The 14,946-nt window shown below is 45.2% G+C and overlaps 2 protein-coding genes across 3 annotated transcripts in view; one reads left to right on the top strand and one right to left on the bottom strand.

The window, feature by feature from the left end:
* Positions 1-2,166: 2,166 nt before the first annotated feature.
* On the bottom strand, positions 2,167-6,767 carry WNT8A (Wnt family member 8A). Its single transcript, XM_027856502.1, has 6 exons — positions 6,700-6,767; positions 6,566-6,599; positions 5,842-5,980; positions 4,668-4,793; positions 3,849-3,991; positions 2,167-2,778 (listed from the first exon to the last, which is right to left on the bottom strand). Exons 1-6 carry the CDS (start codon positions 6,765-6,767, stop codon positions 2,224-2,226), a joined length of 1,065 nt encoding a protein of 354 aa, XP_027712303.1. The 3' UTR covers positions 2,167-2,223.
* A 5,406-nt stretch (positions 6,768-12,173) lies between these two features.
* Positions 12,174-14,946, top strand: part of FAM13B (family with sequence similarity 13 member B) — a 173,711-nt gene continuing 170,938 nt past the window's right edge. The window contains exon 1 of one of the 2 annotated variants that reach the window (XM_027856518.1): positions 12,174-12,555. The gene's annotated coding sequence lies outside the window, so the exon portion shown is untranslated. The remainder of the gene's footprint in view (positions 12,556-14,946) is intronic. The other variant, XM_027856522.1, reaches the window with a different exon arrangement.

Raw genomic sequence — 14,946 nt, 5'->3', positions numbered from 1 at the left:
GTTTTTGGTCTGTGTTTTCTTTTACATCATGACTAATATAGAAATGTTTTGCATGATTGACACATGTATAACCTACATAAAATTGCTTGCCTTCTCAATGACAGAGGGGTGGAGGGAGAGGGAGAGAATTTGAAACTTGAAATTTTAAAAAATGAATGTTAAAAATGCTTTTACATGTACTTGTGAAAAAATATTAAACAAATAAATTGTCCTTGTATGTTACTGTGGAGTTTTTTGTTTTTATATTTTTCCCCACATCCACCCCTTCCAGCTTCTTTACACTTTTCCCCATTTAGTAGGAATTAGCATTCTCCTGTTCCTATCCTATTCCCTCCCATGGTCTATGATAATAGAAAATAAATGACATATTTTAATTTTCTTGCTGGATCTGACCCCCAGAGTGGCTCAGCATCCTCTGCTTTCCCAGGATTCTGGGTTTGATACTAAAATGCATCATGCCAATTCTGTGCTGGGCCTTTTTTTGGAGAGGGCATCCTGATTAGTTGCCTTTTCCTTCTTCCCTAAGAAGTCAATCTGGATTGCTTGTACTCTCACTGTGGGACATTTTTGAGGCATTTCCTAAACTTGTTGATGAACAGCTAACATCTAACATCCATCCAATATTTACTGAGTTCCTGCTATAAGCTTTGAGAATCCTTGCCTAGACCCTAGGGTCTACCTAGACAGGGGTGCTACATCACCAGGGGCCATGCTTTTCAGGAAAAAAGAAAACCTCTCTCTTCTCTCACCACCATCCAGTGATCTAACAATAGATGAAGACAGGGGTGAAGAAAAGAGGGATATCAAATCCATTGCCATCAGGATCTCCTTATTTGGGACCTGAGTCAACCTCATCCACCAGAGCCCTTGAGAGGTCAAACATATCTCAGGGTCAAAAGACTTCTGTGTGACCCTGTGCAAGTCATTAAACCTCTCTGGATCTCAGTTTCCCCATCTGTAAAATGAGACAGGAACTTCAATGACCTTTGAGGTCCTTTCCAGTTCTGTATCTATGATCCTCCCCAATGGGAACAAATCCCATTCCCCCACAGTGGAGCCTTTCTTTCTGCTTCTTGTTATCCAGAGGCATCAATTTTCACATCTGGATGACATGGATGATATTATAGAAATAGAAGAGACTGCTCTCTTCACTTTCCCCCATTATCCATGTGGATCATAGGGAAACAGGGATAGGGTTACTCTTGCTTTCTCTGCTCATAAGGCTCTTGAAGGGAGGGGGAAAAAAGCACCTGACTGAACTGATTTACTTAAAACATTTATTGGAAAACAAAGTCTGACATTTTCATCTGGAGAAAGAGCAAAACAAAAAGGGCGCCCAGCACCCCAAGAGATATGTTGATCCTAGGAGGTATCCTAGATGAGAAAGCACATTGTGGACACCAATTCTCCACCTGTGGACCAGTGATGCTCACTGTCAAGGTCTGGGATAACCCAGGTGAGTGATGGATTGGGCTGGGGAAAACTGAATCTGGCCCACCTCCACCTTGCTCCACCTTTGATACCAGGCGCCCAAGGGTTGTTTGTGCAGAGGCACCTTTCTTGTCATAAAGTACAAGCTCTTATTAACAAAATAAAATCCCCAAAAGACAGAAAACCTCCCAACATTGTGCTTGGCTTCAGTACTAGTATCTGTGTGACTACTTAGGTGACAAGTCCAGGTGGTTTCAGTGATTAGTACAGCACCCCCTCCCCCTTGCAGCCCTGAGCTCTGAGGACAGAGGTGAGAGGGGCCCTGGGCTTTGGGAAAGTTACTCCTTTGAAAGTTTGCCTGGATCCTCACTTTAGCCACAGCTGCATGAGTAAAAGGGCAGAGACAGGGGGGCAGCCATCATGTGTCACAAGCAGGGAATCTTGTCCAAGAATACTTAGTCTAACACCAGGGTAGAGTGTGATTCGGATCCAGTTGAGTCTGAATCACTGGGCAGGGAATTTGATCCTAGCCTGTGGTCCTAATAAAAGAAATACCTTAGGCTCCAAGAGAGACTTGCTTACCATTAAAGGCTTCAAGAGTTCAGCAAGAGGTAGTTTCCCTTAGCAGGAAGACAGCCCTTGACCTTAACTCTCTTCCCTGGACAAACTATCCCTGACCCCTGATCTCTGATCTCTGCCATGGCTACCATCCCCTACCTGTCCCCCTTCCCTAAGAGGGGCATTACCATTCCCCTTCTGGCTCTCAGCTCCCACACAGAGGGTAGAGGTGGATTAGCTGGCACTGGAGCTGCCCTTGGCCCGAGCTCGAGAGCTGCCTGGAGCATGGGTGCAATAGTATTTGGTCACTACTTGCCAGCACTGGTCACACCTGACTGTGCAGCACCACTGAAACTTGCAGTTGCAGCTGCTGACGGCTTCTGTCGTCCTCTCTTCCACCCGAAGTCCGCAGTCCATGCATAGGCGCCCACAGTTGCGCCGCTCCCGCTGGGACATGTTGCGGCCGCTCTGCAGGCACTCGCGGCCCTCGGTTCCGTAGACACCCAGGCTGGAGTTGCGGATACAGTAGTCGGGTGACTCCTCCAGGAAGATCAGCTCGGACTCGGCGCTGGGATAGAAGGCCTCTGCCGGGGCCCACCGGCTCTCAGCACTGTTCCCAGCTCGGATCCTGCGCTTGTCCATCTCCATCTTCAAGGCCTGGTTGTACTTGGCCTTCAGGTAATCTCCCATTTCCCGGAAGTCAGCTAGTTGCAGCCAACAAGTCTGGATGCTGCAGCTGCCAGAAATGCCGTGGCATTTACAAGTCCTCTTCATGGTGGCCCTTACAGCCTAGTTAGAGAACAGCTCTGGTTAGAGGGAGACCCAGGGAGGCAGCTTAATCTGAGGCAGAGAGTCTCTAGAATGAAACATATTTTGTTTGTTTGTTTTGTTTTTTGGCTAGGCAATGGGGTTAAGTGACTTGCCCAGGGTCATACAGCTAGTAAGTGTTAAGCGTCTGAGGCCGGATTTGAACTTAGGTCCTCTTGACTCCAGGGCCAGTGCTCTCTATTCACTGCACCACCTAACTGCCCCATGAAACACATTTGGACAGAAGCAAGAAATTTGACCAGAAGTCCAAGCTCTAGACCCTAGGTAAATCACTTAACCTTACTGGGATTTGGTTTACCCATCTGTTAAATGGACATATGATTATGGGGAGATATAGTGATACCGAAGGATAGCGATTGTCCTCTTTACTCCAAAGTCTTTCCAATTGATAGGAACTAGTTGATTATGGTAGGTGGAGTCAAGATGACAATTCTGGTGAACTAAGATGAATCATATATATACCATTCAAGGTCTCAGTCTTTAGATTGTGGCCTACCTAATTACTGGTCTTGGTTCGTGAGATTCAAGTTACCTTGGCTTCTCCTACTATAATCACCTGGTTTCTGTCAATTAAAATTAGCATAGTAGATTGGAATTAGTCATGGTAAACTAATCAATTAGAATAGTAAATTGAGGCTGGGTGTCAGTGCTGCACTGACAATCTGGAGCATCCCCATTCACATTCAGATTTATTGGACATTGTCTCTACTAGCACTTTGCCTCAGAACCTGTTGTCTAGATTCTGAGATTGGGCCCCAGAAGATCCCTGTCTACTGAAGTAGACTTTTAAATCTGGGGAAGCTTCTCGTGGTCTACTCATACTCTTTCTCCTCCCTTCCTCTGAACTAGCTCCAGTTGGGTGCAGGTTTGGAACTGCTCCTATTCAGGTCATTCCAATTGGTCTCCAGCCCCTACCACTACCCTGTTGCATAAGCTTCACTCTACCCTCAGCTCCCACCAGAAAACCCTGCCACTAGGCCAGAGAGAAGATGGTGAGCCCAGGAGACTGGTCACTTTGTTCAGGTACACACCAGCCTTCCTGCCTTGTTGTTGTGCAGATTCATCAAAGCTCTGGCGTCCTTCCCCTTCTCCAGGCCGTCCACAAAGAGTTTGGAGATTCTCTCCCCAAATTCCACATTGTCACTGCATCCTCCCCAGATCCATCCATGGCCACCTGTATGAAAGAGGAGAATGCCCCCAGAAGGTCCACGGTCAGCCAAGAAATTAGGCCAAAAACTATTTTCAGTTTTCCCTTTGTATCCCCAGTGCCCAGCACCTAGTAAGCACTTAATAAAATGTTCCCTTGTTGTATTGAGTTGAAAATTGTCTGTCTCCTTTTAGAATGGACCAGCATAGTCTGGCCTGTAGAAGGGGGACAGCCACAGTCAAAGGAGAAAAAGGACAACAGAGAGTGGAAGAAATGACTCTCAGTCTGGAAGGAGCCTGATGACTTTCCTAAAAAGCCACTAGATATCTTCCATCCCTTATGAATGAAAACAGAAGCCAGGGACTGGGGGTGAGGGGAGAGTTAGGGATCTGCTCTATTCACAATCTTACAAAAGCTCAGAAGAATGTGCATGGACCATAGCTAGATAACCAACACCCCAGAATTCCAGGCTTACTTTTAGTCCCATTCATCCCAAACTACCTCATTCAGCTTTCCAGATCTATGGATTTAAGGTGGGGTAGGAATGGGGAGCTGTTCCATCCACCCCTTTCTGCCTGACCCCACATTCCCTGCCCCTGCTCTCTCTCTCTCTCTCTCTCTCTCTCTCTCTGTCTCTCTCTCTGTCACATACACACACACACACACACACACACACACACACACACACACAATCCAGACTCACCAGTTTTTCCATTGTTGGACTCATCACAGCTGCAGTTCTCAAAATCCCCCATGCTGCAGTTCTTGGTGATGGTATACATAACCCCTGCAGAACTGATGGCATGGATGAAAGATGTCTCCCTAGTAGCTTTGGAACAGGGACATTAAAAAGGGTATGTTACTGAAGCCCCCACTTCATCAAGGTGACTGATGGCCTGGCTTAGGAACACTGATCCTGCAGACCTGAAATCAGATGCCTGGGAGGTGCTTTTCAGCCCCAGAATTCAAAGCATGTTTGCTGCTATTTCTTTCAGCCCCAAGTTATGATGATTACAAAAGGGGAAACTGAGGCCCATAAAAGCATAATGTGATCCAGGAGAAACAAGGAACCCTGCTGTGCTGAAATGGTACAGAGGGAAAAAAGCACATACCAAAAAACACTGGATTTGGACTTGAAGGATCCAGATTTAAATTCCCACTATACCATTTACTGCTTCTATGACTTTGGAGATGTCAAATGAGGGAGGTTAGACTAGAAGACCTCTAAATTCCCTTCCAGCTCTGTATCTATGAACCTATGACACCATGTCTGATTCTTGATGAATATTATTGGTGTAGTAAATAAGAAAGCTGGACTTTGAGTCAGGAAAACCTGAGCACAAATTTCACCTCCAATATTCACTAGCTTTATGACTCTGGACAAGTCACTTAACCTCTTTCAGCCTCAGTTTCCTCATCTGTAAAATGGGGATAGTAACAGTACCTGCCTCCCAGGGTCGCTGTGAGGGTAGAAGGAGATAATGCATGTCAAGTGTCTAGGTACTCCTACTGTTCTATGTAAACATGAGTTATTATTATGATGATTACACATCTGAGAACTCAGGAAACAGAATGCAGTTCTTTCTAGCATATCTCCCCACTTATAAACATAATTCCACCCCAAGCCCTACCCCTTGCCCTAAGCTCTAAAGGGAAGGGGGCATTCATTCTTCCTTCTCCATTGCACTTATTCCTGAAGACCCCCAAATACATATTTTAATATGTCAGCATGATGTAGGACACCATCTATGTAAAAATACATTTGCACACCCACAGATATGCATGGGGATAGGGAGATGTGCATAGAAGCCACCCACACAGAAATAAGTGGACCGATACAATAAAACAGGTGGCCACACTGGCAGGAAAACACCTACCACTCCTCAGTCGGTTGTGCGTAGAGATCTGCAGGGCGCTCTCTGGGCAATTCCAGCGCTCCCAGGCAAACTGGAACTTGCATTCGTCGATGCCACTCTGGGCACCCAGGGCCACACTGGTTGTATAAGTCAGATAGGCCTGGGAATGGAGAGGAAACACTTGGAACTTCTAAAACGTGCTTGGGAGTCCCCAGCTCCCAGCTCCTGAGGGTAAGGCTGGGGTCGGGGTAGGGAAGCAGGAGCTGAAATGACCACCTCCAGGGGCAGGGGGCTCTGATCACAATATTCTTTCTTCGGGAATAACCATGGGAGTAACCACCCCCCAGGAGTGGCCACTTTCTCCCTTTCTCTCCTCGTAGTCTTCCTTCTCCCTTTCTCCCCCCACCCCCCCAAACAAAAGCAAAAACCTGGACGGGGAGTTTGGGGGGAAGGAGTGAACTTCGGTTTTCTCCTGGGTATCTCCATTTACTAAACACACTTGCCCCATTCCTCACCCTAGGGGGAGGTGTTGTGGGTGGACATTTTTTCTTTGCCATTCCACCCCTTCCCCAAGACCCCCAAACATCGAGCCTTCTCCCCAAATTTGCTTTAGGCAAACATAACCTAACATAGGGCACACACATCAGTGTAAGAGTACACACATGCCCACAGATGTGCGCTGTACATTTGCATGCACGGGCACAGACATCGCGACATAAAGATACTGACAAAAAGAGCGTCCTACCTTGGGCCCTGTCATCAGGAAATTGTTCACTGACCTATAGTAAAGGGGGAAAAATAAGCGGTGAATGTGAATGAACGGAAGAGCACATTGTGAGGAGGTACCTCTGAGGGAGAAACTGGGGAGGGAGGACTTACCAGGCAGATGTCCTGAGAGTGGCATAGCAAATGCCCACAGCAACCAGAAGGATAAGGCGCTCATTCATGGCTCTGCCCTCCTGGGTCCTGTTTGGACCTCAGCCCCCGGGATCCCCAAGGGAGCGCCAGCCCAGAGGGTGAGGGATGAAGGCGCTGCGCGCTGGCCCTCAGGGAGTAGGACGAAATGGAGACCTTGGTATTTATAGGGGAAAGTTCTAAACAACCAAGGGGGGAGAAAAACAAACCACGCCAGCTAGCCCAGTGACCGATCTCATTTGTTCTCCAATGATGCAGTTAGAGGAATTAGTGGCCCAATAGCGCACTCATTGAGCTCGGCACTTCAAAAGGTGAGAGGAGGGAGCAGCCCGTAGCTCCGCCTGCCCTGCCCTGCCTAGCATCTAGTATCCACTCCCTCCAGTTCTTGGGTCTATGAATTTTCTCTGGTTTACGGAGAAGGTTGACCCATGACCAGAGTAGGTCCTCGTCTGACCTAACTTCCCCCAAAGTCTGTCCCATGGTCCTGGTCGCTTTGGGGTTTCCATATGATGTATTAGGATAAGATTCCTATTTGTCTAGTGACAAGCTCCCTCCAACGCTGGGCGTGGGGGTGCGGTAGAAACTGAGACTTCTGTTACTCAGAATTTCTTCTCTTCCCATGGGCTCATCTGGGTAGAACACAAGCAGAATTTCGAGTTTGGGAGACTCCCAGCTGAAGTTCCTTTGGCCTCAGACACATTAGCTGTGTGACCCTGGGCAAGTTACTGCACCCCTCCCAGTATCAATTTTCTCATCTATGGAGATAGCACCTACTTAACAGGGTTATTGTGTGGATCAAATGAGATAACGTATCTAAAGTGCTTTGCCAACTTTAAGCCACTATATAAATATAAGCTATTATCTGAAAAAGGATCTGAGACCGAGAAAACTGTGGATTGAGAAAACTGTGGGCTGGTCAGAAGGAGCTCTGGGAGGGTCAGGAAACTAGGACTCTGTCCCTGATTCTGCATAGCCTTTGAGTGTCCCTTACTAGCATTATTAATCTAATTAACAGTCACAAATAATTAATTAAAATAATTTCACATTTGCACAGAGACATATGACGGTTAACTAGGTGGTTTTGCATTCCTTAGCTCATTTGATTTGCTCAGGCTAGGTTGTAGGATGAGCAGGACTGATTGAAGGGCCTAGGATTTGAACTCAGGTTTTGTGAATCCTAGTCAGGTGTGTTTTTATTTTTTATGATGACAAGTTACTTCCAAACTCAGTGCCTCAGTTTGTCAAATAAAGGATAACAACCCTTGTCCTGCCTCAAAGGACTATTAACAACTTGTAGGTGTTAAGTTAGTACTTAAAAAGTGAAACCAATGTGTAACATCATTATATTTGCTACCATCCCGAGTCAAGAGGCAGCTTCTCTTGTAGAAGCCCAGAAGTCAGGGAGACCTAGGCTCAAGTCCCATCTCTGACATTTACTGCTTGTATGGCCCTGGGTGAGTCAATTAAATCTCAGCTCTGTAGGCAGCTCTTAAAGATCACAAATTGCAGAAATGGTGCTTGACTTGCATTGATTGTAGGAGTTTTCCCTCCTGGGCATCCCCTACACCCATGACATCATGGATCAAGTCCCCATCCCCACCAGTGAGTTAGTATCATTGGTTTTTTCCTCCACACAGGGTCAGGACACATAGGACCATACATGTGAACACAACTCCTCTGCCCCCATCACTAGATTATTCTTCACTACTCTTGGCACTGGCATCATACCCAAATTTCCCAATAGCATTCTTTCCACTTTGCTTGAATTCCAGCTGCTCAAATTGCAGCAAGAGCTTTCTCCTTTTCCCGTCATAGCTGCAGGTTCCATTGACTATATTCTCAGACATTTGGGAATGACTCTGAGATGGAATCTATGATTTGAATATGGATTAGAATAGATAACCTCTAGGGTCTCTTCCAACTCTGAGATTCTATTATTCCATGGGAGGAAGTAGTATGCCACAGGGGTGGTCTGTTGGCAAGTGTTGATGCAAGAAGGGAGACAGTTCCAAGGAGAATCTGGCATTGTTCAAGTGTGGATGATCCCTTGAAGCTACCTAAAATGGCCCCAGGAATGAGGTAAAGGTGAGGGTAAGGAGGGATAGCATCCATGCCAACCTCAAGAATGTGACCTGATGAAATGCAGAGGGCTTATGGTCACTTTTAGGGCACAAAACGCCAGTTCTTCTGTTTCTGTGCTTCATTGGGTGTGAAATTGGAGGGTGCACATTGATAAAGTTTAGGGAGAGAAGGTTTTCACCTGTTGGTGACATGAACTAGGGCACAGGGTGGGGGAGGGAAAGCTAGAGGTGACTAGAGGACTCTGGGTGAGTCAGGGAGAAGAAGGAACTAGAAGCTGAGGTCCTGACTCATCATCTTCTGACCAACTGTAATAGCCTCCGGGGAGGCAGGAGACCTGGGTTCTAGTCCCAGTTCTGAGGAGTTCACTGTGATATCCCACAGTCTCAAGACTCTGAGGAGTTCAGGAGCTCATGGTGTGACTACGGGATCTCTTAAGTTCTCAGAGGTGCAGTTTCCTCCTTTAAAAATGAGAAGAGTGATGTGCCTATCAGAGGTTTTTTATGAAGCACATAATGGATGGAAGAGTGTTTGGAAAACTATAAAGTACTCAACAAATGTTTGAAATCACTGTATTCCAAATAATTTCCCTCACTTGGGGAATGGTGGAGACATTCAAAGCACCTCCAGTCAGTGCCTGGGGTTTCAAATCAAATGAAGTATTATTTATAAAAGCACTTGGTATAGTGCCTGGTACAAAATAAGCACTTCATAAATGCTTATTTCCTTCTTTCTTCTTCCCTCCCCTCTTCAATTCTCAAGGCTTTTCAGTGCTCCTTCCAATATTGACTGCCTCAGGTTCCCCCAAAGGGATACATCTCCCTCTTGGCTCCTAGTTTATTAGTAAGGCTTGGAGAGTACTTAGCACCCAGGGACCCAGGGAGGGCTGCTGGAGCCAGGCTCATCAGGTGGGTAAGAATGTCATGAATGCTAAATGTTCCTAATGCACTCAGCCTTGTCTCCCAGCCCCCAGCCCCTGCTGGGAGGATAGGGTTCACACATTCCTTCAGCTGTCTAGGAAGGGCCCCCTAGGGTCCATGGAACCTCAGGGCAGGACACTCTTCCTTCCCCCTCCCCACAATCCAGACAGACCCTAGAGGTCCCCAGGGAGAGAGATCAGCTGCAGCCCCAGTCATGCTCCCACTTTGCCCTGTCTGGAAGTTCTATTGGGTATCTAATTTTAAACTCCTAGATTAGCAGAGTGGACTTCTAACTCCTTCTTGCTGGGTTTCTGGACTGGGTCAGATCTTAAAATGGCCTCCCCAGCCAGAGTTTGGGGGACTGTCATTGTCATTCTCCTCCTGGGTTCCTATGTAGGGTGATCTATTGCTTCTTTAATTTCAATTCAATTGCATAAATACATATTGTGCTGGGCTGGAAACCTGGATCCCATACCATGACCTGCCATACATCATGGGGGCACTTCCTCTCCACAAACTCACTTCCTCAAGTATAAAAGTGGGAGGAGGTAGGGTGGAGCGGAAAGATTAGACCCTATCTCTGAGATTTTTTAAATTTGTAAAAGTCTGTGATTTTCTGGAATATTCATTTGAGCACAGTCCATTTCACCCATCCCCAGAAACCTGCCTTGTGCAAAATAGGCACCAAAGTCAAAGCTTCTTGAGGGCAAGACAGAATCTGTTTCACTTTTGTCTTGCTATCTCTGGCACCTGGAACAAAGTAGGTGTTTAATAAAATGTTCCTTTATTGACTGTTTGATTGATTGTTTAGGGAACTAGGAGAACACACTAGGTGGTGTTGATTCAAGGGTAAAACCCCAGGCTATTTCTCCATCTTTTCTTGGGGACAGTTTTTCCAAGAGGAAGACTGCTTGGTGGAAAGAGCACTGGGATGGGAGTCAGGAGACTTGGGTTCATATCCTGGTCTCACCACTAACTACTTGTATGACCTAGGAGGGCAGATAAATCAGCTTGGGTTTCCTCATCTGCAGAATTCATGGGTGGGACTAGATGATCTGGAAAGTCCTTTCCAATCCTAACAGTTCTATGACTCTAAGGCCTACTTTGTAGAGCAGGCAATTACCATATAAAACTCATTAACCCAGGAGACATTACTTGTAGTAACATAAATGGGCCCTAATTATGAATTCATAAATGACAACTATAAATGTCTAATGAGGAAAGCAGATTTCCCAGTGATCTCTTTCTTTTCTGAACACACAGGAATTCACTTACTGTTTCTACTTATTCTTCTGTACAGATATGCTATGGCCTTGTATTATTATTTAGATTTTCTCCCTCCCTCCCTCCTTTCATTTCTTCTTTCTTTCCTTCCTCCTTTCTTCCTTCTTTACTTTCATCTTTCCTTCCTCCCCTTTTCTTCATGCCCCCATTTCTTCTTCAACACACATTTATTGAGCACTTGTTATGTGCAATGGTAGCTACTATGGAGGCAGGGATACAAGAATGAGCTCCTAAACTCATGGAATTTATCCCATACTAGGGAAGATCAGAAAAGTACAGTGTTAGCCATAATATATAAGGCAGACTATATGCACACCAGAGAGATATGAACAAAGTGCTATAGAGAGTTATCAGAAACAGAGATAAGTTTTCCCCCAGAAGGGTGGTGAATATCATCCAAGGATGCTTTATATAGCAATCCCTTGGTAAATGTTTGTTAGTGAAGATGATACCTTTTCAAGGTAGACTTCAGGAAGGAAAACCAGATTTCTTGGGTCCCTTTGGGGATGCTATTGGAAACAGATCTTGCTCTTTATGGACAATGAATCTCACCCAATATAATAAATTTGAACCGTGATAATGCTGTGATTGTATGCTTATCCCAAGAGTGTCTCCCACAAGACTCACCCTGAAGGAAGGAGGCAGGGACTCTTTGATGTCTATTTTGGGACTTTGGAGTCTGGAGATGAGGTAGGAAGATCTGGCAGTTAGGCAGGCAGTCAGATGAGGGGGCACAGGATATGACTGGCTGGGATCTAGGGAAGTGGTGGACTGCTTCAGCACCGTGACAGATGGTGCCTAGACACACAGGATCACAGACAAGGCTATGAAAACACTAGGGACTGGTTCCTGTTTATGAATTTGCATATTGTCCTCATCTAACCTGCATGTCTCGTCCCTTACCATAAACTATCTGGCAAATAGTGAGTGAAGATCTTGCTTCCTAGTAAGTGTGGAAAGGAGATGGAGTCAGGGAGGAGAGTATGAGAATGCAGGCAGGAGGAGAGCAGTCAACAGACACTTGGGTGCTTCTTAGAGCCACTTGACCTTGGGCCTAGACTCCTGTCCCATTGGCAGATAGAAAGAGGAAGAATCAATCAGAATTGTTCTGTGTAGCTCCAGAGGACAGAGCAGTGGGTGGAAGTTGAAGGAAAGGAGATTTTCACCCAGTATAAGAAAGACCTTCCTACATTTAGTGCTGTTTAACAATGGGCCGGGTTGTTCCGTGAGAGGACTGAATATTTCTCGCTGGCGATATTCGAGCAGAAGCCAACTGACTGACTGAGGTCGAGACGATGAGGACGGAGGTCAGACGAGTAGGTCTCTAGCTCTAAGATCCTTCTCAGCTCTGATACTCTATTATTCTATGATTCTGCATTCTACGAGTCGAAGATTCTAAGAGGCCCCGGGAGTTTGCCCAAGAGAAACACTGGAGGCCAGAGGCAGCAGGGGAAGGTTGCATAGACCCTGTCTCCAGTCACACTGTGTGAACTCCTGTCTCCAGGAGTTGTAATCATTTGGACCTTCCCATTTGAAGGTAAGTCTGAGTCTTCAAGCCCAAATGCGCAAGTCTCCGAATTCCCCAACCTCCCCCAAATAGCTCTCTACGTCCTCTGGGAGGCTTCGACTCCTCCTGCGGGGGTGCGGACTGAACACAGCAGGTGCTGCTTAGATGGTAATTGTGAGTGTCTTTTGCGGTCACACCAAAGTGTTGCTGCTTGGGTATGTTGGGAGTGTGGAAGGGGGGGAACGGGGAAGGAGGGAGACCTGGCTTTTTAACACATTTCTGCTAACTAGATAAAGAGGCTGTGACACTGAACAGAGGTGCCTCTAGCATTCCCTCTCTCTTTACTCCCACCCCAAGCCTGCCCACCCACTCTGGGGGAGCAGTGGAAATGTCACAGAAGCCCGGGGCGTCTGTCCCTCCTTATCCTAAAGTTTGGGCCAAATCAGCAGTCTCTGCTCTGAAGAAGATGGCTCAATTGTTTATTTATTAGAAAAGAGTCCGGCTTCCTCATAATCAACTCAAATTTGACATGCATTTATTATCTGTGCTGTTCCAGGTACTATGTGAGGTGCTGAGAGGTTTACAAAGATGAAAAACAGCGCAGTATCTGTCCTCTAAGGAGTTTATAATCTAATGGGAGTAGGGGAACTACAATAGGAACCCAAAACAGGAAAATGTAGGTTGTCCCAAAGGTCTTCTTAATAACTTCAGAAGTACAAATGCTACAAACTTACAAAAAAGTTAATTATCTAATTTTTAAAACTATTGATATTGCTTATTAAAATGAACATAACCAGTGTCTTGTGTTATATATTGCTCTAGTTGACTTTCAAACTCTGTAAAAATTTTCATCAAATGCTGCTCAGTAACTGAAAGATTGTATTTGTAATCCTAACTTTAAGAACAATTATAGACTGAGGTTTTGATGCATATGCAACAGTTTTAACATGGCCTGACAAGAAAAAATGTCTAATGGACCCAACATGGCCTAGAAGGAGGACCTCGTCCACTAAAAAGTGTCATCCAGAAAGCGTCGCACACACAATGCATAAATGACAGGTTGCCCTGTCTTGTTAAAAAATAAAATTTTATTGTTCAAAATTCACAAAGCTAAATAAATGAAAAGGAAATGATTAAACTTTCATTTTTTTGGGGGGGGAGGGCTAGGTAGTGGGGCTAAGTGACTTTCCCAGGGTCACACAAGCTAATGAGTATCAAGTGTCTGAGGTCAAATTTGAACTCAGGTTCTCTTGCCTCTCCAGGCTGGTGCTCTATCCACTGTGCCACCTAGCTGCCCCAATGATTGAACTTTCAAATGATATATTTTTATAAGCTTGTAGCCATATACTTCCAAAGTTAATAAAGCTTAAAACCACTAAGATTTTTGGAACACTCTATGAAAGGTAGAATGTGATAGAGACAAAAGAGAGTTCCAGATAAAGTGATTTAGGAAAATGTGAGAAGGGAAAACCCCTGGCTTGGACCCAGTAGTGGCATCCATCTGGGTGGAAAAGTACTCCTCAATAATTCACTGCTCAGATAGTCCTCTGGATAACTTATAGCTGTCCTCTAAGTATTTTGTGTGGTGAAAGTGAGGGTGGGGAACCAAGCAGTCAGTCAGTCAGTCAACAAGCATTTATTAAGACCTTACTATATACCAGGGAAGGGAGGGATAATATTCAATCTCTGATTCTTCCTGCATTGACAGGTAGGGGCTGTGTCCTAGAAAAGAAATGGTTTGTCCAAAGTGTTCACCCAATGCAACAACCCAATTCTGTATTTCACCTGGAATTGCTGTGTAGTTGACACGGTGATTGAGAGTTTCTTTCTTTGGAGAGAGAGACCACCACAAAAAAGTGCTGTTTCAGGTTTGGAGATTCTCTAACTAGCTGTAGAAGGAGAGACTTGCTCATATGATTCCATCTTCCATTTCACTCTCTACAATTCCTTAAACCTCCTTCATCTCCCAAATTCACTCTAACAAATATTTGTTGAAATTCTATGTGCACCTACACTGGTGCAGAGAGGTAGGAGTGGTGACACAAAGACAGTGTTGTGCAGTGACCACAGCATTTGATTTGGAATAAAAGGACTTCTCTTTGTTATTTACTACCTGTGTAACCAAGGGCAAGTCACAAACTCCTTGGGCCATTATTTCCTCATCTATAAAACAAGGAGATTGGATTCTACAAAGATCCCTTCCAATTCTAAATATTTTTTAATTCAATTCTATTTTATTTTCAGTTTCAAATTCGCACCTTCCTTCCTCTGCTTCCCATTGAGAAGACAAGAAAAATAAAACTATTACAAATATGTATAGACATGCAAAACAAATTTCTACCTTAGCCATATTCCAAAAAAGAAAAGAAAGAAAGAAAGAAAGAAAGAAAGAAAGAAAGAAAGAAAGAAAGAAAGAAAGAA

Source organism: Vombatus ursinus, unplaced genomic scaffold (genome assembly GCF_900497805.2).
Source record: "Vombatus ursinus unplaced genomic scaffold, bare-nosed wombat genome assembly UNPS02011572.1, whole genome shotgun sequence".
Classification (NCBI taxonomy): domain Eukaryota; kingdom Metazoa; phylum Chordata; class Mammalia; order Diprotodontia; family Vombatidae; genus Vombatus; species Vombatus ursinus.
Note: the sequence above shows the minus strand (reverse complement) of the source record. Positions and strands in the feature narration are given on the sequence as shown.

Bases quoted from the DNA above. Each gene is read 5' to 3' on its own strand.
- WNT8A (XM_027856502.1), bottom strand. From the start codon at position 6,767: ATGAATGAGCGCCTTATCCTTCTGGTTGCTGTGGGCATTTGCTATGCC. The intron at 4,794-5,841 runs GTAGGTGTTTTC...CCTGTTCCAAAG, and splicing joins GCACAACCGACTGAGGAGTG to CTACTAGGGAGACATCTTTC. The intron at 3,992-4,667 runs GTGAGTCTGGAT...TCTTTCATACAG, and splicing joins GTCCAACAATGGAAAAACTG to GTGGCCATGGATGGATCTGG.